We start from the raw sequence: 26139 nt of genomic DNA, 5'->3' as shown, positions 1-26139 counted from the left end.
AGGTACCCACGACTTTGTTGTTAAAACTTCTAGAGCCTTTTTCTTAACCTCTCTATTCTCCCTAATTATAAATAAATACAATTTCAATTCTACTTTGAAATTCCAGAACACGCAAAAATAAAAATGTTTTCCGTTTCTTTGCTTCCAAAAGCAATTTTCGTTTTAAATATTTCAAATATTTTATTAGGTAAGTCTTAGAAATAATATTTAACTAAAAAATGTTACAATTTTACCAAATAGATGTAATAAAACTAAGGAAAAACGTTGCACTTTGGAAAAATATTCTATTTCCTCAATTTAAATGTTTTTTGTTCAAAATGTGTAATGAGACAGGATATTTTTGAATATTAACAAAAATTTTATTCATTTTTATTAGTTCATACAAAGTTATGTTTTTTGATGATGTTTTTGAGTTAAAATGCGTTAACCACAGATGAGTGTGTTCCAATGGAGTTATTGCCGAAAATCCCTGTACAAAGAAAATTATGTTATATTCAGTGATTAACTTAGTATAGAAATTGAAGCTTGAGTGATTCGATAAATTGAATTTAATACGTAAAAATATAGTGAAATTTTATAAAGTAACATTCGCCTTCTTGTTTTGATTTTACTGCTACGTCACGGGTGACGTATCGATGACGTTTCATTATGAAAAGCCCTGCACAAATCGGAAAATGAGACGAGGTACCCTGTTTATAAGTATAACCGGAACTGAATTTCTACGTATTTCGTGACGAATGAGCGACATTAAAACAAGTTCAGCAAGCGTTGCTTATTTCATGGAAACGCTGGTTTGGTTACTTAATTTCTTAAATCGGTTAAGTGCTTAGTTATCTTTAGTACAAAAACAGTTTATATATTTCTAAATTATTGAAATATATTTTATTACAAATACAGTTTATATATTTCTAAATTATTGAAATTTATTTTATTACAAATACAGTTTATATATTTCTAAATTATTGAAATTTATTTTTATTACAAATACAGTTTATATATTCTTAAATTAATGAAATTTATTTTATTACAAAACAGTTTTTATATTTTTAAATTAATGAAATTTATTTTATTACAAAACAGTTTTTATATTTTTAAATTAATGAAATTTATTTTAATTACAGCTTATAAATTTTTAATTATTTAAATTTATTATAATATTAAGTTTTTATATTTTTAATTAATTAAATTTATTTTATTACAAATACAGTTTATATATTTTTAAATTAATTACATTTATTTTATTACAAATGCAGTTTATATATTTTTAAATTAATTAATTTTATTTTATTATAAATACAATTTATATTTTTAAATTAATTAAATTTGTTTATTACAAATACAATTTATATTTTCAAATTAATTAAATTTGTTTTATTACAAATACAGTTTATATATTTCTAAATTAATGAAATTTATTTTAATAACTGTTTATAAATTTTTAATTAATTAAATTTATCATAATTTCAGTTAATAAATTTTCAATTAATTAAATTTATCATAATTTCAGTTAATATATTTTTAAATTAATGAAATTTATTATAATTTCAGTTAATATATTTTTAAAGTAATGAAATTTATTTTAATTACAGTTTATAAATTTTAAAGTAATGGAATTTATTTTAATCACAGTTTATAAATTTTAAAGTAATGAAATTTATTTTAATTGCAGTTTATAAATTTTAAAGTAATGAAATTTATTTTAATTACAGTTTATAAATTTTAAAGTAATGAAATTTATTTTAATTACAGTTTATAAATTTGCAATTATTTTTTTATAATTTAAGTTTATATATTTTTAAAGCAATGAAATTTATTATAATTACAGTTTAGATATTTTTACATTAATTAAATTTATTTTAAATACAATTTCTATATTTTGAAATTAATTAAATTTATTTTAATTACAATTTATATATTTTGAAATTAATGAAATTTATTTTAATTATAATTTATATATTTTGAAATTAATGAAATTTATTTTTGTTACAATTTATATTTTTTTAATAAAATTTATTTTAATTTCAGTTTATTTTTTTAAATTAATGAAATTTAGTTTAATTACCGTTTATATATTCCTCAATGAAAGAAATTTAGTTTAATGACAGTTTAAATATTTCTCCTAGAATTGAAAATAGTTTAATTACGGTTTAAATATTGCTCCTAAAATGAAATAAAGTTTAATTACAGTTTACATATTTTTAATTTTTTATTTTAAAATTACATTTTAAATATTTTTAAATTAATGAAATTTATTATAATTACAGTTTAAATTTTTTAATTTTTTGAAATTTATTATATTTATAATTTGTATTTTTTAAATTAATTAATTAAGTTTATTATATTTATAATTTGTATATTTTAAATTAATTAATTAAGTTTATTATATTTATAATTTGTATATTTCAAATTAATTAATTAAGTTTATTATATTTATAAGTTGTATATTTTAAATTAATTAATTAAGTTTATTATATTTATAATTTGTATATTTTAAATTAATTAATTAAGTTTATTATAATTACATTGATTAAATTAATTAGTTTTATTATAATTGAATTGATTAAATTAATTAATTTTATTATAATTACTTTAATTAAATTAATTAATAATATTGTTTTTTTACTTGTTTAATGCGAAGAAATTATTATTCATAATCAGTAATATATCTTTAATAGAGTTTATTCATCATTTTCCAACTTCAAAACACCGTTGCTCAGTCAAGCTTAACTTCCATATTTTCTTTAGTTCCGAGAAACTTGGCTAGATGGCGACAGCGTGCTCGCCAGAAAAATAAATTTATATCCCTAAGTTTCTACCTGTTATTTTTTGAGAGGATAATAGTAGCCTCCGTAGCTAGATCCATAAACAGGGCTGTAATAGGAGCTGCCGTAGCCGGCGCTGTACACGGACGGCTGATAGTAGCTAGAGTAGTACGGGCTGGAGTATCCGGAGTACACTGGCTGGGCGGAGTAGCCGGAGTACACTGGCTGAGCGGAGTACACTGGTCTAGCGGCGTAGTACGATGAGCTGTATGGCGAGTACAAGGGCGAGTAATACTGCGCGAATACTACTGTTAGTATAGCCAAGGCGAGTACGACGGAAAAGAGCTGCAAAATAAAATTATACGCGCATTTGAAAATTTAAAATCTTTCTGCGTACAATTATTATTTAAATAGTCTATATTCTATAATAGTGTTATACCATTGGACACAAACCAAATACTGACGGAAATAAACTTAAAACTAGCTTGATATTCCGACTTAAAACTTAAACCAATCCCACCGCGAACTTCCTTAAATTATTTTGAACCTAACACAGTAAAATATAATTCAATCTACCTTTTAGAATTTAAAGTTTAAAAGGTTTTACAAAATTGGGAGCAGTTATTTAATTTAAAATTCCTATTTCACACTGAAACCAAATCTGTACTCAGATTCATACTATGATAGTAGTTTTCCTCAGTGAGCTGTTTAGCAGACTCTATGAAGGCTATGCGAGAGCCGATAAACGCCAGCGCGAAAGCGCACGCGACCGAATTTTGCATAACACGGTTGCAATAGAGGATACTACAAAATTTCAACGCTACTAGTGGCAAAAATCGTGAAATTCGATAATATACTGAAAATAAAATAGACCTATATAATTAGGAAACTCTAGTATGATAAAATCATGATTAAATATGATTAAAATCAAATCTGTAGATTTGGCTGTATAAAGATTAATTAAATTATGATTAATTTTTTATCTTAATTATTAGGACACCCTATAACGCTTTTTTCCCATTTTTTAAGATTAATTTTTTCCAAAACTATTCCTAATATAGTCACCACTACCCAATTTTAATTAAACCTTATTATAAATTATAATTTAAATCAACAGGGTGGTAAGACCTACCTTACCAAATGCTTCCTCAAAAAAAGGGTTCTTAAAATAAGTAAACAATTTCCTTTATTTTAAGTTTTCCAATATTTAGATCAAATTAAACTAATTGTTTCAACCACTACAGAATATTTGAAAATAATGAAATCAAGAAAACTACGTACTGCGGCCTTCATTTTGGAAAACTTTGTGTATTGGCTACTGCAGAGTCCAAACCAAATGTCCCCAAAAAGAGTTGAATACTTGAGCAATTGAGTCGGTGGTTCCGCTTGGAAAGTCCTTTCTGCGAAGACTTGAACTTCGAGACTGTCTTTTTATACGAGCCGCCTTAGCAGGGCCCCTCAAATTGCTATTTTTAGGGAGGCCCTTGATTAGGAATTAAAGGGGAGATTGGGAACTTAATCTGTACCTGCTTTACATCGCTCCGGAGAATTCTTCAACAAGTGAAAAGGTAAAAGTGGCCCCTTTCAGCGCTCCTCACGGTCACGGCTGTCCGTCACGACCCGGACCAACCTAAGTGGCGACTATTCCCGCGTTACTTAATCCACGATCCAGATACCTTAGTCGTTCTTGCAAGATACGTTGGTTTCTTCCACGTTTCTATTTTAAAACTTGATCAATAGGCGTGGACAAGGGGGCCTCCCGTTTCTACCCAGGAATATACACTCGGAATGTCCAAGGTTGCGATCCCAGCGTGCTTCTAATGAGTCTGGAGAGACGGCTGGGGCTTTAACCACAACGAACGTACGGCGAGTCTGGTATTTCCAAATTCATTGGCTGCCCGTTGTCTCGAGCGAGGAAACCACGCCCGTTTCTATCAGAATCATCAAGGCCACCATAGTCATCCTCGCACATTCCAAGTGTCTACGTATATAAATTCCTGGCGTACCTTTTCCCGGCGAAAAAGGTAGATTGTTTCTAGCATCAGTTCGCCCATGGGCTAAATGGTTTACCCAATGTCCGACCCTGAACCCGCTTCGTTATGAAGATGATTAAAAATTGAGGAACCTCTTAACTGATTTATATTTCGTAGATATAGCTTAATTATTTTAAGTTAATTTTAACTGAAATTCGAACTTTCGATTTAAAATTGTAATTGAAGGGCTTCATATTTTACCTTTTTGAAATTAATTGATTTTAAAATAAATTCGTGCTTCAAACGTTAAGTTTTTACGAAGGATAATCCTCATAAGCTGAGGTCCCATCGTATATGGACAGTGTTGTCATTTGTCAAAGTATGTCTAGCGGCGATATTATTTAAGTTGATGTTTTTTGAAAATATGAGGCCCTCCAACTTTCTCTGGCGGGTTAAAATTCCTCGTAGCATAAAGAATGACTCGTTATTTAAACTGGAGATTCCAATTTATCATAAAATGATATGACAGATTAGATAAAATTTGAAAGAATGTAAAAAAATAGCTTTTAATTAGCTACTTAATTTTTACCCCTAAATATAGAAAAGTTAACAGCTGTAGGATAGTCAAGGTAGGCTGATTAAAAAAAATATTTAAATCAAGTGATTTCCAAAAATATTTAAATCAAGTGATTTCTAAAAATATTTAAATCAAGTGATTTCCAAAAATATTTAAATCAAGTGATTTACAAAAATACAGTGATTTGAAAAATATTTAAACCAAGTGATTTCCAAAAATTCAGTGTTTTCAAAAATATTTAAATCAAGTGATTTTAAAAATATTTAAATCAAGTGATTTTAAAAATATTTAAATCAAGTGATTTGAATTTTTTTTAAATCAAGTGATTTGAAAATATTTAAATCAATTGATTTGAAAAATATTTAAATCAAGTGATTTCAAAAAAGAGAAAATAACGTATTTCAATGGATTATTAAAAAATGGCATAAATAGGTCCGTAAACAATTTCAGTATAAAACAAATCTGAGAAATCTAAATTGTTAAATAACAATTAAATTTAATACCCAATAATTGTTTCAACACCAATAAATTCAATTAAAAAAAATTGAAATGAAAAATCGACTGATTTAATTTAAAGACGCTTTAAACTATTAATACGTTTAAATTCAATTACCTCATCAGAATTCATAAGAAAAAATTGTATTTTAAAGATAGAAATAAAATAAACTTGTTGAATGCTAATTTACATATTTATTCGTTGATAATGATAGTGTTAAATATAACAGTGAACAGATAATATCATGAGACGTTTTTAAGACTGGAAGATCGTTTCGTATCCGGTGGTAGAGCAGTTCTAGGATCTTAGCCCCAGTAACCATGGTGATGGTGACGTCTGTATCCACCGTGCCCCCCAAACCCACCACCGTATCCACCATATCTGAAATGGCGTCTTCGGTAACCTAAAGAAAATTAATTTTCACATTAAACAATATCTTAAAATTTTGTCAATTGTAAATTATTTATTCACTATGATGATGGTGGTGGCCATATCCGCCATATCCGCCAAAGCCACCGTATCCCCAGGCCAAGCAGACACTCAACAACGTCAAGACCAACAGTAACACAAGCTAGAAAACACAAACAATATCAAAACCCTCTACTGCCGGGTTGCGTCATCTTCAGCTAAGTCGTAGTAAAAATCTTCCTCATTTCGAAGTCATGCAGCGTTAATTTATTCATTTTGCATATACAGGATGTTTCAAAAGGTTATGCAAAAACTTGAAGAAGTTGTAGGAGGTGAGTTGAGAAGTATGCCTGTTTATTCCCATTTTCCTACGATGAGTGAAAAGAGCGCCAGAGAGCTTCAAAGTGCGGCCTACTAGCCCCTGGAAGCAGGCTGCAACAAGCGCCAAACCAAGCAATAGGGAAACGCGAACATTAAGGTTTGGGTTCGTGTGATAGGTAAAAAAGGACTTTGTAAACAAATCGAGGTAGCCAGCGTAAAAAAAGTAAACTTAAACAGTATTTAAAGTCCCTGCTGCTTGGTTTTGCGCATGTTGAAGCCTACTTCCCGGGGCTAGCAGGCCACACTTTGAAGCTCTCTGGCGCTCTTTTCACTCATCGTAGGAAAATGGGAAAAAACAGGCATACTTCTCAACTCACCCCCTACAACTAAAATTTTTGCATCACCTTTTGAAACACCCTGTATATAAATAATTTTCATTTTATTACCTTGCCGATTTATATTTCTGTGAGATTTAAATCATGATTTAAATTAAGTTACTTTAAAACTAATTGTTTAAAACCATGTAATGGATGAATAGAAAATAGGTTCTTAAAGGCTCTAATACAAAACAAATCTGTACAAACTAAAGAGTTAAATATTAATTAAGTTTCACTTAATTTAATTTTAAATTATAAAACCGATAGAAGAAAAGTATTCATCAATTAGACTGCAAATTCAATAATATTAAAAGTAAAATTTAAATAAAAAAAATTATTTGATTTTTATTTAAGGGAATTTTGAAAAGGTTTCCCTACCGTTTGGTTTTTGGAATAATAATTCGTTTTTTCAGATAATTTTTCGTTAAACCTTCTAGATATTGTTTTAATAAATTCAAAAACTTGAGGAACCAATTCAAAATCATACATTTTGAGAATTTCTAAATCCATTTTATGAGATTGGCGTAAGATAAATGGATAAAGTTGGTTTTATATTGTTCCATTTAAACCCTTAATTATTTGGTAAAAAATATTTCATTTTCTACACTTATAGCGCCTTATAAATTATCTTTTATATTATTTATTACAGTTTCAACCCGTAACAAGTATCTTCATTTTTTAATTTACTTATATTTGGATCTAGATGTGAATTAATTAAAAGAGGTGAAAAGTGCAGGCTCTCACTCACCTCTGCTTAAATGCTATTTATTATAGCGTGATTCTAACATTACAGCGCTATATGGCAATATAAAACATTACTAAACATTGAAGAAGTTCCTTTTTCTTGGAAATCATCATAGTCGGCTTAGAGCCTAATTTGAAATTTATAAATACGCAATTTTTGAGTTCAGTTTATCTCGCACTAATTTCCAAACGAAAAATGTTAAAATATATTAATAATAACAATAATAGAAAAATTTTAAATTATTTTGGAATTTATCGTTACAAAATAGCTTCCAATTTTACGACTTAATTTACAACATCGATGTTGATTAAGAAACTAAATGTAGAAAATTTTATAATTTTATATAAATATTAAATATAAAGACAATTTCTGAAAATAACTTGAAGGTTTTCCGATTTATAGGGGTGCTATCACAGGGTTGGCTGATTTAAATCAACTTGATTTAAATCACGATTTAAATTGCGATTTTAATAAATGATTTTTTCAAAAAAAATCGTTGATTTAAGAAAAAACCTCGCCAATTGCTATAATTTAGGTTTAAAAATATACTTTCGTGTACTTCCTCCTAATTTTGCATTGGATTCTACCTGTGTGTGGAGATTCTGCCGAATTTTCTTTGTAAAGTACCAATATAGGTTTTAAAAAATAAAAACTACTATATGATTATTAGCTTAAATTTAATAAATTCATTATACATATATATGGATTAAGTCTTTAAAAATTAAAACATAGTGGTTTTAGGTAAAATTATGATACTAAATTATATAAAACTTTGAAATTTTAATTAAAATCAAAAAATCAAAAAAATTAATAAAAATCTGATTAAAACAAAAAAAATCGATTTATTTGATTTTTTTTAAATAAAAAAATTGCCAACCCTGGGTGCTAAACTATCGAAAGTGAAAAATATGGGTTGAGGAAATAAGTAAAAATAACTTGCTGAGAAAATCGGTGTACCAGAAATTGGAGAATTCTCCAATGCTTTCTCGTGAGTTTTTTTGAAACTCCAAATATTACAGCACCAAATAATATAAAATCAATATTTCCACTCACTAATTTCTGCATAACTTTTCTTCTGCAGGTAGAATGTCGAGAATTACCAAGATTCTTTTTAGCCTAGTACAAAAATTTCCAATATTTCGAAGAGAGTTCTTTTTCCAAGTTGTCAACGTTCCGGTCGACTACTGGTAAATAAAGAATCGCTTTTTCATCTTACCCCATTTTATAATAATTCTGAGAAAAAAAAATAAATAAAAAAATTAAAAATATGAACATAGCCAAAATGGCACTGTGGCTTTAGTATTTAAACCCTATTTCAACATCGTATACAACGCGCTGGGTGATGCTAACCTTGACCGCCGTTTGAGAAGTTTGACCCTTACAGCAACTCTAAAACTTTAAAACACCGGCTTTCTCGAAACAGCGCCAACTAAACCGTTTCGAAGTTGCGCGGAACGAAATCGTTGAACCTGAAAATATTTTCTTTTTTCGTGATGTTACAAGTTCGATGAATAGAAAATACTTGGGTATTCCCCATACAGATCCGCAAATTTAAAAATTGTGCGCTTCTATTAGTGAGCAACAAACGCAAGGAGAACGCAGCTAGCCCTTAAACACGCTAACGCGGTGTTGTGTACAAATTTCATTGGACGAGCCTTTACGCTGAACGTTTTACGGGCGGGGGGAAGACAATTTCGGAATTTTCCCTTCCGACGACAGCAGGCGCTAAAGCGTCTAACCAACAGCGTTGCCAGACGTACGATAATTATCGCACAGTGCGATAATTTAATCAAAATTTTTAGGGCGTACTATAATTTTCATGGCGTACGATATTGTACCATTATTTCGATAATTCTGCCTCAACGTACTATAATGTACGATAATCTTTAGATTTTTTTAAAAACCTACGAACGATTTATATTTTATTATTAATTTATATAACTTTTCTACTTAAAAATGAATGATATACATTTTCTGTACGCGTAGTCCAGAGTGTGAGTTTATTACTCCTAGCTGTTACCGCATTTTTTAAAACATTTTTAAACATATTAAGTTCAGTTAATAATGATAATAGACATTTTGTTTATTTCCCTGAAATAAAACTCCTGTAGTGCTTTAAAAGATCATCTAAATTCAACGCATTTATGTATGAATTAAAATTTATCGCCAAAAAGAAATGTACGATAATTTTCCAGGAAAATCGATAATTTTGTGGCCTAGATACGATAATTTCAGATTTTCGATCTTGCAACGCTGCTAACCAATGAAAATTGTACGCGGGAAAATCCACCAATTTTGACGGGTTGCGTTCTCCTTGTGTAGGGTGCTGTGTTTTTTGCTCCTAGGTTTAAGCGTCTAACGTCGAGTATTATCTAACTCTAAAACCAAAAAGGTATTTGTGTATACTTTGTGAGAATGTCAATGATGAGACTAGAGGCGAGCAACGAAAAAGTCACAGAGTGAGATTCAATCGCATCGTATTTTAAGGAACCAATTAGATACCACGCTGATTTGATATTTGATTGGCGATTTAGGGGAGGGGTTTACGGTTAAAGCTTGAGGTGGAATCATGGACACTGTATCTCTAGAGATAGTGTCCATGGTGGAATGTGATAAAATGTCTCATATATAGTTATTCTCTTTTCATATATAAATAAATTTTTGCTAAAGTTTCTCAACTTTGGCACGTTAAAATTTTTATGATAAAAAATACGTAGTCTAAGACGTGTAGCACTATAAGTCGATAGGCTTAAAAAACAGTTGTATAACCTGATTTTGTTGACGGCTCTTTGTTACGTCGTAACTCGCCTATTTTTTATTTCTATGATTGGGTAAAAAACCCAACTCCTTTCACGATTTTGCGTAATAATAAGGCTCGTAAATTTAAACTAATTGAAGGTGGTTTTGTAACCCGCACTGTTCTCCATTTCATCATAGTTTATTGTAAACGTCAAAACACAATGGGCTTATTTGTGGTCAAATATTGGACAAAGGGTAAAATATTCGACGTTACTTGAACGCGTTGTTGGGGGTCTGCCCTTTCCAGCACTATTTCATTACAGGAAAACCAACATTGAGCGTGAAGCGCTCAATGAGTGCATTAATTAATTATTAATTAATAATAATAATAATCAGATAGGCTAATACCCAAGGCACCATCTTAGGACGAAGTTAGCTAGCGACTTTCAATGCCTTAAATTTATTTAAATAAATAAATATTATCTCTTTTTTTGGTGAGTATTACGATGTTTTATGTAAAAATTATAAACAAATTGAAATTTCCCTCACAGGGTCTTAAACTTACCTTTTTTATCGAAATTTGCTATAGTTCTTCCAAAACCTAAGAACTATAACACTTGGTTAAACTTTTTATTTTTTTGGCCTTCATAAAGTTATATTGAACACATAGCGCCTTCTATGTAAACCGAAGCACTTAGGTTTGGGGGGAGAGATCAATTTTTTCCAACTCAAAGCCTTAAAACTTCATGAAATATCTTTTGGCCCAAAAAGTTGAAACGAAAAATAACGCCAGGTGTTTGGGTTTGAATTTTCGCCGCCATCTTAGGGGCTGCCGCCAGCGCCCCTAACCCCGTATGATATATTTGCGAACTATCCTAACTTTTAAAATCGCGCAATTTAGGCTTAGGTCTCTTATAACTTGAACGCGCCGCGCGTGCAAAACAAATTTTTTGCGTCTTCAACAGCGAGCGCTTTTCGGCTGCCCCATGGCAAAACCTTGTAACCAACAAATTTTTGAAAAATTAGATTTTTAAGCATCAGTATTACTAAGGCATGTACAAAAATGTTGTAAAAGTTTCAGGTAAAAGTCATAAATATTTTACTATTTATGACTTAAAAAATGGTTTTGGATTTTATAATTTTCGCATTAAAAACCACGTTAAAATCTTATAACTTAGGTTTTGAAAAAGTCAAATATCTCAAAATTACGTTCATGTTGGTTAAAAGGTTTTGCCATGGGACAGCCGTTTTCCGTTGTTTTTCTGTCTCACTGACTTCTCACCAGGTGTCGCGGCGGACGCGCGCTTTTCGATTTCCCGAAATTTCTTTATTTTATTAAAAATTAACCACTCAATATTTTTTGATGTGGTTTTCGCCATAAATTTTAGCTTCTAATGGGCTATAGGGCTATCTAACTGGTTAAAGCTTGACCGTTCCCCTTTAAACAAGGCTAAAACCATGATAGGACTGCAGTTCGTCGTTTCCATTCCGTCGTCATGAACCCTATTGTGGCCAAAATACTAGCCCTCCACATAGGATAACTTTAGGCTAGTGCGACTACTTTCAATTCAGTAATATTTATATTGTTTTAATATTTAGTATTAAACCCATTTCAAGTGTGTCTTTTATGCAGGGGCGGATCCATAGGGGGGGGGCGATGGGGGCGATAGCCCCCCCCCCCCTTAGAATACTTGAAAAAAACATAACAATTTTTGAAGTTATTGAAATATATTTATAGAGACTAGAGTATACTAGACTTTCTAGTTGTAGAAAGTACTTCGTTTAAGCAAACGAAAATGAGAGCTCCACGTTACATTATCACGCTCCATATAGGCTTCGAGCTTAGAAACAATAGCGCCATCTACTTTAATACCTGCCAACTAAATTTGTGAAGAAATAGCAGGCGACTTTTCAATGCCCATGATCGCCCCTGCTTACTTGATGACCTGGATCCGCTCCTGCTTTTATGCAGTCGAAGTAGCCGTACGCGGTAAGCCTACATCTAGTATCTAATGGGCTCAAATTAACAGTTTCAACGAGGGCACTACTTTGTCTATGGAAATTAAATAAAAAACAGCGTTTGGAATTTAGTCAGGACAGCATAGAGTTGGAAAAAGGCTAAATATATTTTTAAATTTTGGGGTTCATGGTCAATCTAATTAATATTCCGTGAGCTACGTGTTATTAAAGGCGTTGTTTTGGAAATATTACCTCTCAAATCCGGTTAGTCACACTTTCCAATGGGTGTTTTTGAAATTACGCTAACAATATACGGAACACCGTGTTTCCAATTAAAATATTTCATTTTTCAAAAATTAATTAGTATCTTAATACCATGCAGTACCAGAAGTAAATAAACTATCTCTTATTAGAGAAGTATATCCATTTAGGCCATAATAATTAATTTTCTCGGTATGGATAAAGTTTTAAAAAAAGCACATTTATTACTCCATCTGACCACAGACCACCTACCCCAAGAAGGACTTGCATCAACCTCGGGAAAAAAGGTGTCCCAAACAGCAAACAGCAAATAGCGCTTAAAAATTCTTTATTTTACGAAATTAAAATTAAAAAGTCGTGCGCGCGCTAGCTTCTGCAATATATTTTTGTTATCGCGCGTGCTCGTCTTTATACGAAAAAAAAACCGTATATTTGAAAAAGAATTACACGTATATTTGAAAAAGAATTAAACGTATATTTGAAAAAGAATTACACGTATATTTGAAAAAGAATTACACGTATATTTGAAAAAGAATTAAACGTATATTTGAAAAAGAATGAAACGTATATTTGAAAAAGAATTAAACGTATATTTGAAAAAGAATTAAACGTATATTTGAAAAAGAATTACACGTATATTTGAAAAAGAATTACACGTATATTTGAAAAAGAATTAAACGTATATTTGAAAAAGAATTAAACGTACATTTGAAATCCCAATTTGGAAACTTTCACAATATTGGAAATTTTTCTGGAAGGTTTTGGGAATTTTAATTAAGAATTTTTGGTTTGTTTTAACAACTAACTTACAATTTATGAATTCTTAACTCACACTTGATAACATTCTAATATATTATTAATGTAGGCTTCTTATTAGTTAGCTTAAATCTGTTTAAAGTCACACTTTTCTAATCGAAATTGCTAAACATTATGATTCTGAAAATAAATATTGGTATGACATTGTAGATACTGTTCAAGGTCATTGAAATATCTATTACCTAATGAAAATTTCAAATTCGTAGTTATAACAGATTTTAAATTATTAGCCTAGGATCATGAACATCCCTTAGAGACATATTATTTACTTCAGGTAACACCCACTCCGAGGTTGCTCAGAAAATGGTGAATTTCACTATGTAAATTAACACGTTGAATTTCGGTTAATTGGATGAGTCGATTCGTCGTTAAAACAGAAATAAACTTAGCCGCTATGGTGGTTTTTTGTTTAGTTATTGTCTTTTTAAAGTTTTAAGAGTGAACTGTCATATCCCCTTTCAATTATTTATTATTTACGTTTCCTCTTGAAAAGCAGAATGTCCGGAAGAAGAACTTGGCCAGTCATGCATTTTCACTCAAGGTGAACCTTTTTTTTTAAATTACCCAATTTCTTTTGGTGTGACGTGGGCAATGAAAGTTGAAATGTGATTTATTTTAGCGGTTCCCTTTGCTTTTAAATTTATCGCTCTTTCGGATGCGGTGAACCAACACAATCCGGTTCCTTTTCCATTTCTGCAGAAATCAAAACTCGACTGCGGGGAATTACGTCGATGATTATAAATTTACAAATCGTGATCTTCGATTTAGCTTGTTTCATAATGTACCTTTGCCTCTGTGACCATGAATTGACCGATTGCGAAAATTGCTTACAGAGAAACATACATTTAATAATAATAATAATAATAATAATAATAATCAGCAGCTAGGCCCAATAGTCATCTTAGCGACTTTTAATTCCATTTAAAGCGAAGACCTTAGAAATTTTATTTTATTAATTTATTATTTAAACCGGCAAAAATCTTATATAAAAAAAGAACGAAAATTTCTAAGCTTCATACGGCTGGCGCCATCTCGTAACACTTTTGTAAATGGTTAAAAAGAATTAGTGTAGGATATATTGTATTATTTCTACTTGATGTTAACTGGAGGCCTGAATGAGTCAAATTAAAATATAAGGTGCGAAATCTTTTTCATTTTAAATTAGATCAATCAATTCAACTTCTATAAGTTTATTTACTTTTGCGCTCCGAAATCGGTAGGTGCTTTATTAAAGAGGAACAATATGCGTGTTTAGTACCATTTTCTGCCACCAGATGGGGGGAAGGACTCCATTGGCATCTCGGCGGCAAATTAAGCAAATTAAAAAATAACAGTTGTTAGGCGGAGTGCCTATTTTTAATATTATTATAAACTAATTAATGTTAACAGATTTTAAGCTATTTCCTATTTAAAATAATATAATCAAACCCATCCATTTACCTTGCGCCATTCTTATAGAAAATGCTATTAAAATTTGTCAAAATGTAAAACTTAAAATTGGTTGAAAACTTATTAAAACAATTATAACTAGAGAGTTAATCAAAAAATGACTAGACAAATCCGAGACTACATAATAATTAATCTAAAAATAACGAAATGACAGGAAATCTGTGTGATTTTTTTTATATCGAATTTGTTGATTTTTAAGCACTTAATGCCTTTTTGCATTCTAATTGATGGATACGTTTCTTTTATCACTTTTATAATTTAAAATTAAATGATATTAAATTTAACATTTTGGTTAGCTCAGATATAATATATTATAACCTATTTTTTTTTGCAAATATGTATTCATCCATTACATGATCTAAATCAATGAGTTTTAAAAAATCACTTGATTTAAATTAATGAGTTCTTAAAACAATCACTAGATTTAAATCAATGAGTTTTAAAAAATCACTTGATTTAAATTAATGAGTTCTTAAAACAACCACTTGATTTAAATCAATGAGTTTAAAAAAATCCCTTGATTTAAATCAATGAATTCTTAAAACAATCACTTGATTTAAATCAATTAGTTTTAAAAATCCCTTGATTTAAGTCAATGAGTTCTTAAAACAATCACTTGATTTAAATCAATGAGTTTTTAAAAAAATCACTTGATCTAAATCAATGAGTTTTATAAAATCCCTTGATTTAAATCAATGAGTTTTAAAAATCCCTTGATTTAAATCAATGAGTTTTTAAAAAAATCACTTGATCTAAATCAATGAGTTTTATAAAATCCCTTGATTTAAATCAATGAGTTTTAAAAATCCCTTGATTTAAATCAATGAGTTGTTAAAAAAATTACTTGATTTAAATCAATGAGTTTTTAAAAAAATACTTGATTTAAATTAATGAGTTCTTAAAACAATCACTTGATTTTAATCAATGAGTTTTAAAAATCACTTGATTAAAATCAATGAGTTTTTAAAACAATCACTTGATTTTAATCAATGAGTTTTAAAAATCACTTGATTAAAATCAATGAGTTTTAAAAAATCTATAAATTTAAATCTCGCAGAATTATAATTCTGCTAGATAACTAAATGGACACAATCTATATATGCAAAACGAACGAAGAATACATTTACTGCCGCGAAGCACTAGTAGAAAATTTCCGAATACTGTGGTCTACCAATGAATTTGATTTTAACCAGCCTGCGATGAGACTCAACACGAATTAAACTATTTCTAGGTCACGTTTTATTTAAAGATAACCCACTAGATGGTGGGATAATAAAAAGCAACTTTAGTATTTTCAGTTCCTTTATCTCTTCTTATTGGTCGATTTGCGATTTTCTTGAAGGGTACAATATTAAAACCCGTTTTAATTACTTCTATAAAATGATAAGTTTTGCAAAAATAAAGTTGGCCATCTTTTCCTTTCACAGATGCACCGGATGAAAACTCGGAACCACTCCTTCCGCGTTGAGTTTGCAAGTTTTTTCCTCACTAGTTAAAGTGGTTTTTACCCGAGTTCTTAGGTTTCCCCTTAGCATTAAACCTTGTTGAGGTGAACGGCACCTGATTTAAAGGCTTAAAAGTTGCTAGCTGACGTGGGTATTAGTCTAGCTAATTATTAATTATTATTAGAAATTAAATTACATTTGAGTCCTAACAATCCTTCTGATGCATATCTTGCTTTTAAAAGTTAAGTAATTTTCAACCGCCCTGTACATGTACTTGATAAGCGCAGTATAACCATCTAAGAGCTATGTTTACCGTTAAGGGGCTCTTTTTCAATCACGCTGTAAACTAAACACAATTTTTAAATCACCCTGTCTGCGAACAATAAATAATAAATCACCCTGTACTTTTTGATATTTTAAGCACTAAGCATTAGCAACTTAAGCGCTACTTTAAAGTTGCTTAATAACTGAGAAAATAATAACAACGCTTTCTCAATCACCGTGTCCTTTAATAAAAGCACCTTATAATAAAATCAAATCAAAAAAGATAACCAAATGCAGAATTTTGGTAATAAAAACCAATGTAGATGTCCAGGCGCAAAAACGATATAATCAGCTCTCTATTTCAAACATTTTCGTTGGGAAGTCAAGGACATGAACTTTTCTATCGCTTGATGTATGATTCACCTTTTTACTCTCAACAGTTTGTGAGTTTCCTCAATAATAAACGTACACTGTATCAATCAGTCTGTTTATTAATAAACTAATATTCCCATCAGTGCTGCCACTTGGATAATCTCATTTCTCCCTCTGGCGGTTCTAATAAATTCCTTTCCACTGAAATATATATTTTTTAACTAAAACAAAACGATTTAAAAATTTTAGGCCTTATATAAAGGAAAACTAGACCAAAATAGTTCTGGGGAAATTTAGTAAGATTTTCAAAATCCTTTAAATACTTAATTTTCGAAAAACTCTTGAATAGACCCTTCAATAAATCATCCTCCAAGGAAATCGCCAAGAAGAAACATTTCCGAGAGCCAGGACCTGCTTGTTAAAATAATGGAAATGTACTCCGACTGTGGTTACAAGATACTACACTTTGATCTTAGCCAAAAGACAGAGTTTCTTAATGAAAAGAGACTTAAAACGGTTTTAAAATTCACAATTTATTTATTTAAAAATCCAACGTTTCGGAGGAACTCTTCCTCCTTCTTCACGGATTTTTACAAATCTGACAGAGTTTCTTAATTCGGAGTTTCGTCACTAGCGCTTTTTCCTTGGTTATACAAATAGGCATATTTCCCCGGGAAATACCGGGTACCCCAGCTAGTTTTATATATAATTATTTTAAATATAATTGCGGATAAATAAAAGCCCATATAGGCTAGGCTAAGCCGCTAATACCCTTGGCACCACCTTAGGCCAAAGTGATCTAGCGATTTTTAAGTCATAGCAAACACCAACAGATGCGAATCAATCATATAAAGACTAAATAGTTGAGGTGTGGCGATACAATACAGTTAAAGGCCGACTACATAAATCTTCGGTTTACTCTGTCTTTCACTGGAAGTAGACTGACTGCATGGCAGACGTGTATTGCAGTAAGCCTACTTCCAGTGAAAAACAGAGTAAACCGAAGATCTATGTAGTCGGCCTTTAATGCACAAATAACCTAATTTAAAATAAAATTAATAAATTCAACTGTATAATTAGTTTTGGATTGTCAAGTTAAAAATATATTTTGCAGTGAAATCGAGCTTAAACGCACTCTCGCCAGCTGAATTTTCTCACACAGGTAGCTTTTAGTTCTTTGATTAAAAAGAGATGGCGATGGAGTCTATCGCGACGCGTGCTACGAGCTATTCCAATCTCACTTCAATCTTTATTGCGAAAGTCGAACCTTAGAGTAAAAGTATATGTGCGAAGGAATGAACTATATGCCCCGAATAAGTATGACACTTCCTATTCACCCAATGCAATTTTTTAATGATAGTCTGTTATGCCAATGATAACGTAAACCATTACATACCGACGGACTGACAACTATCCGCGAACTGCTCCTAGTAGTTGGAGGATGCCCGGAAAATCGCCGACGATCCGCCGCGCCGCCGGCAGCCTTTTCGACGGACCAGCCAAGGCCTAATGAAAATTGAAAAGCTTTCAAAACTGTAAATAACGCTTACTTTTGGAAAAAAATTATGACTTATGGAATCGGAAGATAAAAATAACTATTATAAACAGTGGCTCCATTTCAGAAGTTAGTTTTTTTCGGAAACTTCCTATTTCGCAATAACTGCAGGACCGAGACTATCATTAACCAAATTCAGCTAGTCTAATAATAATCTGCTAGGCTAATAATAATCAGCTAGGCTAATAATAATAATCAGCTAGGCTAATAATAATCAGCTAGGCTAATAATAATCAGCTAGGCTAATAATAATAATCAGCTAGGCTAATAATAATAATCAGTTAGGCATAATAATCTGCTAGGTTAATAATAATAATCAGCTAGACTAATAATAATCTGCTAGGCTAATAATAATCAGCTAGGCTAATAATAATCAGCTAGGCTAATAATAATAATCAGCTAGGCTAATAATAATAATCAGCTAGACTAATAATAATCTGCTAGGCTAATAATAATCAGCTAGACTAATAATAATCAGCTAGACTAATAATAATCAGCTAGGCTAATAATAATAATCCGCTAGGCTAATAATAATAATCAGCTAGGCTAATAATAATAATCAGCTAGACTAATAATAATCAGCTAGGCTAATAATAATAATCCGCTAGGCTAATAATAATAATCAGTTAGGCTAATAATAATCAGCTAGGCTAATAATAATCAGCTAGGCTAATAATAATCAGCTAGGCTAATAATAATAATCAGCTAGGCTAATAATAATAATCAGCTAGACTAATAATAATCTGCTAGGCTAATAATAATCAGCTAGACTAATAATAATCAGCTAGACTAATAATAATCAGCTAGGCTAATAATAATAATCCGCTAGGCTAATAATAATAATCAGCTAGGCTAATAATAATAATCAGCTAGACTAATAATAATCAGCTAGGCTAATAATAATAATCCGCTAGGCTAATAATAATAATCAGCTAGGCTAATAATAATAATCAGTTAGGCTAATAATAATCAGCTAGGCTAAAGGCCCATTTTCATGCTCGCTGGTAGCGGATAAAAATCGTCAAAATTCGCTTCCGCCACTCGCAAGCGTGAAAATAAAGCTAAAATATCTGTTTGAAACAGATCGACGCGGAAAGTGAAAAAGTGTGTAGCGGAAGCGGATTTTGTCGATTTTTACCCGCTACCAGCGAGCATGAAAATGGGCCTTAATAATAATAATCAGTTAGGCTAATAATAATCAGCTAGGCTAATAATAATCAGCTAGGCTAATAATAATCAGCTAGGCTAATAATAATAATCAGCTAGGCTAATAATAATCAGCTAGGCTAATAATAATCAGCTAGGCTAATAATAATAATCAGCTAGGCTAATAATAATAATCAGCTAGGCTAATAATAATAATCAGCTAGGCTAATACACAAGGCACCACCTTAGGCCTAAGTCATCAAGCGACTTTTGAAGCCTTTAATTCAGGTGACCGGGTTACAATGCGTAGGAGGGTGGTGGCAAGCTCTTCATGCCACGCGAGCCAACAGCTCCCTACACTTATACTATTACCGTTTACCTCTACAACTGTGAGTGTGTGTTTATTGACTTTCTAAGATTATAAGGTATCTTTCGATCAGTCCTGTTTGATGGGCTTTCTTCCAAAAACCGCTGGCATCCTTTGGCGTACAGGTCGGATCACCTCTCCTTCGTCTTTGTTTGTAGATCGTAAATTACGTCTTTTTTAATTATTTGAGAGCCGCCATGGATGGTGGAATGTTTCTTCACGTCCCTCTGGCCCCCCGACGACGATAAGAAAGTAAATCACAACTTCACAAGTTGACCCAGTTTGAGATGGATTCGAAATCAACCGTTAGAAGATTGTGTGTCCTTTTGCAAACGTATCACCTCACTTGACACTTAATACCATCGATTAGTTCGTTGCTGGTCTGACTAGAGTTAATTTCGGGTGGTCGTTGTTTTTCGGGTAATTTCAGTCGATGCTTTCGATTTCTAGATATGTGACGGAACGGCCACGAAAAAATGTAAAATATTGTTTGTCCGACCTCGAGGCTATTGCCGAAAGAAGTGGTAGGCCGATGTTTATCGCGAGAAAACTGGCTTCGGATGCCAAAACGTATTCGTCGTTGATAAATCTTGGGTTTTGTTGTTTTTACTTGTAACTCATCCGGACTATCTGTCTCTTCTGGGAAAAACTTGTAAAACTTGCAAAATATTTCTTTCGTATTGCCTTATCAGCAGAAGTAAATTTACTTCCTCTACCCGTGAATGATTTCATCCAATAGGAATCAGTGAAGTTAATTACTTGGAATTACGAAAGTAACGAAACTGGTAAATGGCCAACTCACTAGGCTAAATACTTAAAGAATTCATCTTCTTTGTTGACCATATATCTGTCTAAAAATCATAGTAGCTTTGCGATGGGCTTGAAATTCAAATAGATTATTTATTGGTCTAAGGCTGGACCACGTACCCTACTGAGTGTTTTGATTTTCACTTTATGTGGGAAAAACCTTTATTATACTCCATCTAGTGGATGAAATTAAAAGCGCGTTTTCTGTTGAAACGTAATTTCGAAGGTTATTCTAGTTGCGCGGTCTTAGAACCTAATTTAATTATTTGATTCTTTCTTACCAAATGGATAGAGGAAAGATAGATGCGACGTTTTTCAAACCATTCGCTGGAGTATCGTAAAAGTATCTGCCTATAAAATTGATAAATATCGCGAAAGGTCACAAAAAATGACATCGGCGAGAAAGAGAGTCACTCGGGATAACCTCGACATGATTCCGGAAAAAAAAATCCAATTTTTCAAAACTAGCGCTAACCATCTCGATTGTGTGATATAAATTTAATAAATTAAAAATGTCGGAGGTAATTAATTCGTATCCGCGACGGGCTTATCGGATGCCGACACACCGGCCGGGTTTGACCCAAATCAACTTTTTTGTTGCACTAACTCGACTTTCGAAAATATGCTCCGCGATCTAACACCTCGACGTATTTGACATAAAGCCGATCCATCCCATCCTAGGCAAAAATAATAATACCATCCTTTGGAAGATTCCAAGCCGATAGAGTTACCAAGATTGGCTTTTAGTGTCACGATGGGGGAGGGGTTGCGCTTTTGTCAGAGTATAAATACTGGAGCTCACCACATCGGAAGTATCACTTAGGATCATTCCATCCCAGGACAACAAACCAGCCATGAATGCCCTGGTAAGTTGAGCTTGCAAGGCGAAGTGCCAACGATATTCGAGTTTGTAACGAGAGACGCGTTTTATCATTGGTAGATATCCGCTTTATTTTGCGTCTGCACCTTCGGGGCTGTAGTCAACGCCGCCGGCCATTATGCCACCTTGGGCCTTCCAGCCTACCAAGCCGCCGCCATTCGAGGAGCCGCTATTGCACCCGCCGTAGCGCCACTGGCCGCCACCGCCGCCTACGGAGGAGTTTATAGAGGCGCTATTGCTCCCGCCATTGCACCCGCTGCCACCTACGGAGGAGTTTATAGAGGCGCTATTGCTCCAGCCATTGCACCCGCTGCCACCTACGGAGGAGTTTATAGAGGCGCTATTGCTCCAGCCGTTGCACCCGCCGCCGCCCTTTACGGAGGCTACAGAGGCGCTTACGGCAGTGGATTAGGACTCGGCGCTTACGGCGCTGGCTTAGGACTCGGAGGCTACCGCGGTGCTGGCTTAGGACTCGGAGCTTACGGCGCTGGCTTAGGACTCGGTGCCTACGGCGCCGGCGTTATTCGTAGACCTATCGCTCCAGTCGTTGCACCGGCCGTAGCTCCCATCGCTCCACTCATCGCACCCGCCTTAGCCCCGGCTATCGCACCTGCCGCCATCGCTAGACCCGCTTTGGGTGTCCTCGGAGCCGGTGCTTACGGAGCTGGTTTAGGAGGAGTTTACGGAGCTCGTGGTCTCTACGGATCCGGATTAGGAGGAGTTTACGGAACCGGTTTAGGAGGAGTTTATGGAGGTCGTGGAATTTACGGAGCCGGTTTAGGAGGAGTTTACGGAGGTCGTGGAATTTACGGAGCGGGATTAGGAGGAGTTTACGGAGGTCGTGGAATTTACGGAACCGGTTTAGGAGGAGTTTACGGAGGTCGTGGAATTTACGGAGCTGGATTAGGAGGAGTTTACGGAGCCGGATTAGGAGGAGTTTACGGAGCTCGTGGAATTTACGGAGGAAATGGTCTCGGATTGGGCGCTGGACTTTACGGAGGACTCGGCGGTTACGGAGGAGTCTACGGAGCTGGATACGGAGCTGGTTATGGCCCATGGGGCGCTGGAGTCAAGAGCATCCACCAAGGAGTCGCTCCAATCCTCAAGAAGAAATGAAGCCTCTCTCATTAGAGTCGGGGCACGGTGGCAATTCCCCATTCAAGGTTGGTTTCCTTTCTTCACTATCTAGCAATTTCGTTCAACGTTTCCACTTTTCCCCCCGTTTTTCTAGCCCGTTGTGATACACACCTAGGAAGCGGAATCATCGATAGATATTCTCGTCTATTGAAATTTTTCTGTGATTTAAATCAATAAAAAGTTTTTTTACGTCTACATGTTAAACGATTGATTTCCATTTAACAATTTTATATCGCATAAGCTTATTCCTTACTATGATAAATTAACATTTTTCTAGCAGAATGCCTGTTAAAAGCGTAATACTAGTTCAAAATGAAAGGCAAACAATTTATTTGTTAGTGTAGCTCTCAAATAAATGTTCTCGAAGTAGAAGCGAGTAAGAAACTTAGGTTTCTAAACATCGTCTTTTAATAAATTCACATCTGGGCAGCAAACCAAGCAAATTAAAAAAGAGTTTAGAAGTGTTGAATCTGTAATTAATAATAAGCGGGTTAAGCAACCTCTCTAAAGAGTGATTTACAGCGGCAATTTTTTATATAATGTTTTAAAAATAATGAATGGTCGAAATGGGAAACGTGCTCGGAACTTATTTTAAATTATTACGTATCTTACTGATTAATGAAATTAAAAACGACTTCGTTATATTTGCATATTTAATAAAATATAACGAAGTCGTTTTTAATTTCATTAATCATCAACTACGCATATTGAACTTGCAAACCTCCTAAGCCTTACGTATCTTACAAAATTAAACATACATTTTATCTTACACCATTCTCATTAAAAAAATTGATTTAAAAATTGTAGAGGTTTGAGTTGTTTCATTAAGTATCAGATTTTTTAATAATTAAAGGGATAATAAAAAATTGCCCTGAACAAATACACATTATATTTTTATCTACAATTATAGAATTATTCTATCAAAAACCATAAATAGTAAAATATTTCTTACATTTAGAAAATTAAATAAATCCATAGGTAAGTAGAAAACATTTCTTTATTATTTTCGAATTTATATCATAGTTATAACATTGTTTAAAAAATTATTTCTTAGAAAAATATTAAAACGATACATTTAAAACAACCACATTTTCTTCAATCTGTTGGATGTCGTTCGTGCGTAGAACTTTTACAGTTTTGAAACTCTCGTAAGCGCTCGGCTCTCTTTGAAGAAAGAAAATAATTAATTTACATCGTGAAATGTCCGAGATATGGCTCTGATATCAATTTCAATTCAATCCCATTCCATTTCGTTCTAATATTTGCTTTCCAATCATTTCCCCTTTCCATTTGACATAAATCTCATTCCCGAACCATTCCCATCCCCAATTCAAAGTATTATTACCAGAGGGAAAAATCTATTCCTGACCATTTCCGATCCGAAAAATCCATTAATCCCTAACGAAAACGGTATACAAAAATGATTCCCGTGTTAAACTCACTCTCGCAAGCTCAAAATTGGTGTTAGCGTCGAGTTCGGGACTACTTATTTTCTTTCAATTTTTCCATTAGATAGTGGCGGCAATGAGAGTAGCGGAGGTTTCTCTAACTACGCTGTACAGCCAAACGTAGCGGAGAGAGGATTGTCATTCCCTGGAGTGACTGATTTCTAACTCTTCGGGGCATATAGTTCGTTCCATCCCACATATACTTTTACTCTAAGGTTCAACTTTCGCAATAAATATTGAAGTGAGATTGGAATAGCTCGTAGCACGCGTCGCGATAGACTCCAACGCCATCTCATTTTAATCAAAGAACTAAAAGCTACCTATGTGAGAAAATTCAGCTGGCGAGAGTGCGTTTAAATGGTAAAAAATCGTTTCAACGCAACTTTCTATTTGCAGTGCAAAACGTAACATGACTTACCAAATGCGTTCTCTAACCGGAAATGGATTTGGTGGAAGGTGCAACAGCAGCGTGACCATAAGGATACCCAGCGTATCCGGCGGCTCTGTTGTAATGTCCAGCGTATCCGGCGGCTCTGTTGTAATGTCCAGCGTACCCGGCGGCTCTGTTGTAATGTCCAGCGTATCCAGCGGCTCGGTTGTAATGTCCAGCGGAATAGGTGCCTCTATAGTAAGACGAATCGTAAGGTGCAGTATAGGCCGGGTTGTAAACTCCACGGTTGCCGTGGTAAGGTGCCACGTAAGGCGCCACTGGTGCGACGTAAGGTGCCCTGTATCCTGGTGCTACGTAAGGCGCCACTGGTGCGACGTAAGGTGCTTTGTAAGGGGCGTCGTAATGATTTCTGTACGGATAGGTGGAAGTGGTTCCTGGAACGTAGGGCTTGGCACGGCTGTGATACGGATCTGGGTAGCGGCTGTTGTAGTAGGGATCGTAGGCTGCACTGGTTCCTGGAACGTAGGGCTTGGCACGACTGTAATACGGATCTTGGTAGCGGCTGTTGGGATCGTAGGCACCACGGTAATATGGCGAAGTGGGCGCTACGTAGGGACTGACCGCGGCTGGTGGTACGTAAGGAGCGTACGGTGCAGCGACACCGGCGCACTCAACGGTACTTACGAGTACCACCGCTAAAACTAAAGCTAACGCTATCCTCAAAGCCATACTGGATACAAGAGCTGGCTATCTGCAACGACTGAAGACGAGACACCGTTATGATGGTCCGAATCTCAACGCGGGTTGTATTTATACCACGCATTCGACCTTGGTATCGGACAGCAATTATTCGTTTCCATCAAATTCACTTTCGTCACATCCGGCAGTATTTTTACCGCTCCATTAGGGGTCGGCAGTGGCCGGGTGTAATGTAAGATCATCAATTAATAATCAGCCAGCGAAACCCGACCATTTACCAAAAGCGGATCAAATCCTCCGTTTGAATTTAATGATGAGGGAACTTGTTAGGAGATATATTTATTTTTTATTTTAACAAAGTTGGCCCATTAGGTTTTTCCCTCCCGGTGGGGTTAATTAGCCATACAGGGATCGTGACAACGGCGCCCTCCGTGATTGATTGTCCCGACGGGTCATGGCCGGGATGCTTTGTTTTCTTTTCTTTAATACCTTTCTACCTTTCTTTGGGTTTTTTATTAAAGGTTTAATGCTTTTTCTAGCCGCGGTTTTAATTTGTCGGGGGCGTTAGTGTTATATGGTATCTGATTAATGGTTTCGCCGGTGTATGTAGGTGCTGTTAGCCCTTTGTTTCTTTTATATTTCGTAATTTGAGACTATAATTTATAAAAGTTCGTTGAGGTTGTAATGAGCGATTTCAAATTTTTATACGATGCTAAATTTCGGTTTATTGAAACGATTGAAATGA

At 33.4% G+C, this 26139-nt stretch overlaps 2 protein-coding genes and 2 long non-coding RNA genes across 4 annotated transcripts; 1 reads left to right on the top strand and 3 right to left on the bottom strand.

The window, feature by feature from the left end:
• Nucleotides 1-426: 426 nt before the first annotated feature.
• On the bottom strand, nucleotides 427-4446 carry LOC149953516 (uncharacterized). Its single transcript, XR_016480092.1, has 4 exons — nucleotides 4289-4446; nucleotides 4044-4228; nucleotides 2817-3107; nucleotides 427-469 (listed from the first exon to the last, which is right to left on the bottom strand). It is a non-coding gene; the product is annotated as an uncharacterized LOC149953516 (long non-coding RNA).
• A 1533-nt stretch (nucleotides 4447-5979) lies between these two features.
• Nucleotides 5980-8836, bottom strand: LOC149953515 (uncharacterized). The gene is made up of 3 exons (XR_016480091.1): nucleotides 8713-8836; nucleotides 6280-6379; nucleotides 5980-6211 (listed from the first exon to the last, which is right to left on the bottom strand). It is a non-coding gene; the product is annotated as an uncharacterized LOC149953515 (long non-coding RNA).
• A 12795-nt stretch (nucleotides 8837-21631) lies between these two features.
• Nucleotides 21632-23053, top strand: LOC149953514 (uncharacterized). Its single transcript, XM_090170267.1, has 3 exons — nucleotides 21632-21705; nucleotides 21780-22882; nucleotides 22951-23053. The coding sequence occupies exons 1-2, from the start codon at nucleotides 21694-21696 to the stop codon at nucleotides 22833-22835; spliced, it is 1068 nt and encodes a 355-aa protein (XP_090026393.1). The 5' UTR covers nucleotides 21632-21693; the 3' UTR covers nucleotides 22836-22882; nucleotides 22951-23053.
• An 832-nt stretch (nucleotides 23054-23885) lies between these two features.
• On the bottom strand, nucleotides 23886-25644 carry LOC149953513 (uncharacterized). Its single transcript, XM_090170266.1, has 2 exons — nucleotides 24723-25644; nucleotides 23886-24020 (listed from the first exon to the last, which is right to left on the bottom strand). Exon 1 carries the CDS (start codon nucleotides 25422-25424, stop codon nucleotides 24735-24737), a length of 690 nt encoding a protein of 229 aa, XP_090026392.1. The 5' UTR covers nucleotides 25425-25644; the 3' UTR covers nucleotides 23886-24020; nucleotides 24723-24734.
• Between the last annotated feature and the right edge of the window lie 495 nt (nucleotides 25645-26139).

The sequence above is a fragment of the Leiobunum rupestre genome, chromosome 3, assembly GCF_980474605.1.
Source record: "Leiobunum rupestre chromosome 3, qqLeiRupe1.1.hap1, whole genome shotgun sequence".
NCBI lineage: Eukaryota > Metazoa > Arthropoda > Arachnida > Opiliones > Sclerosomatidae > Leiobunum > Leiobunum rupestre.
Note: the sequence above shows the minus strand (reverse complement) of the source record. Positions and strands in the feature narration are given on the sequence as shown.

Bases quoted from the DNA above. Each gene is read 5' to 3' on its own strand.
- LOC149953513 (XM_090170266.1), bottom strand. From the start codon at position 25,424: ATGGCTTTGAGGATAGCGTTAGCTTTAGTTTTAGCGGTGGTACTCGTA.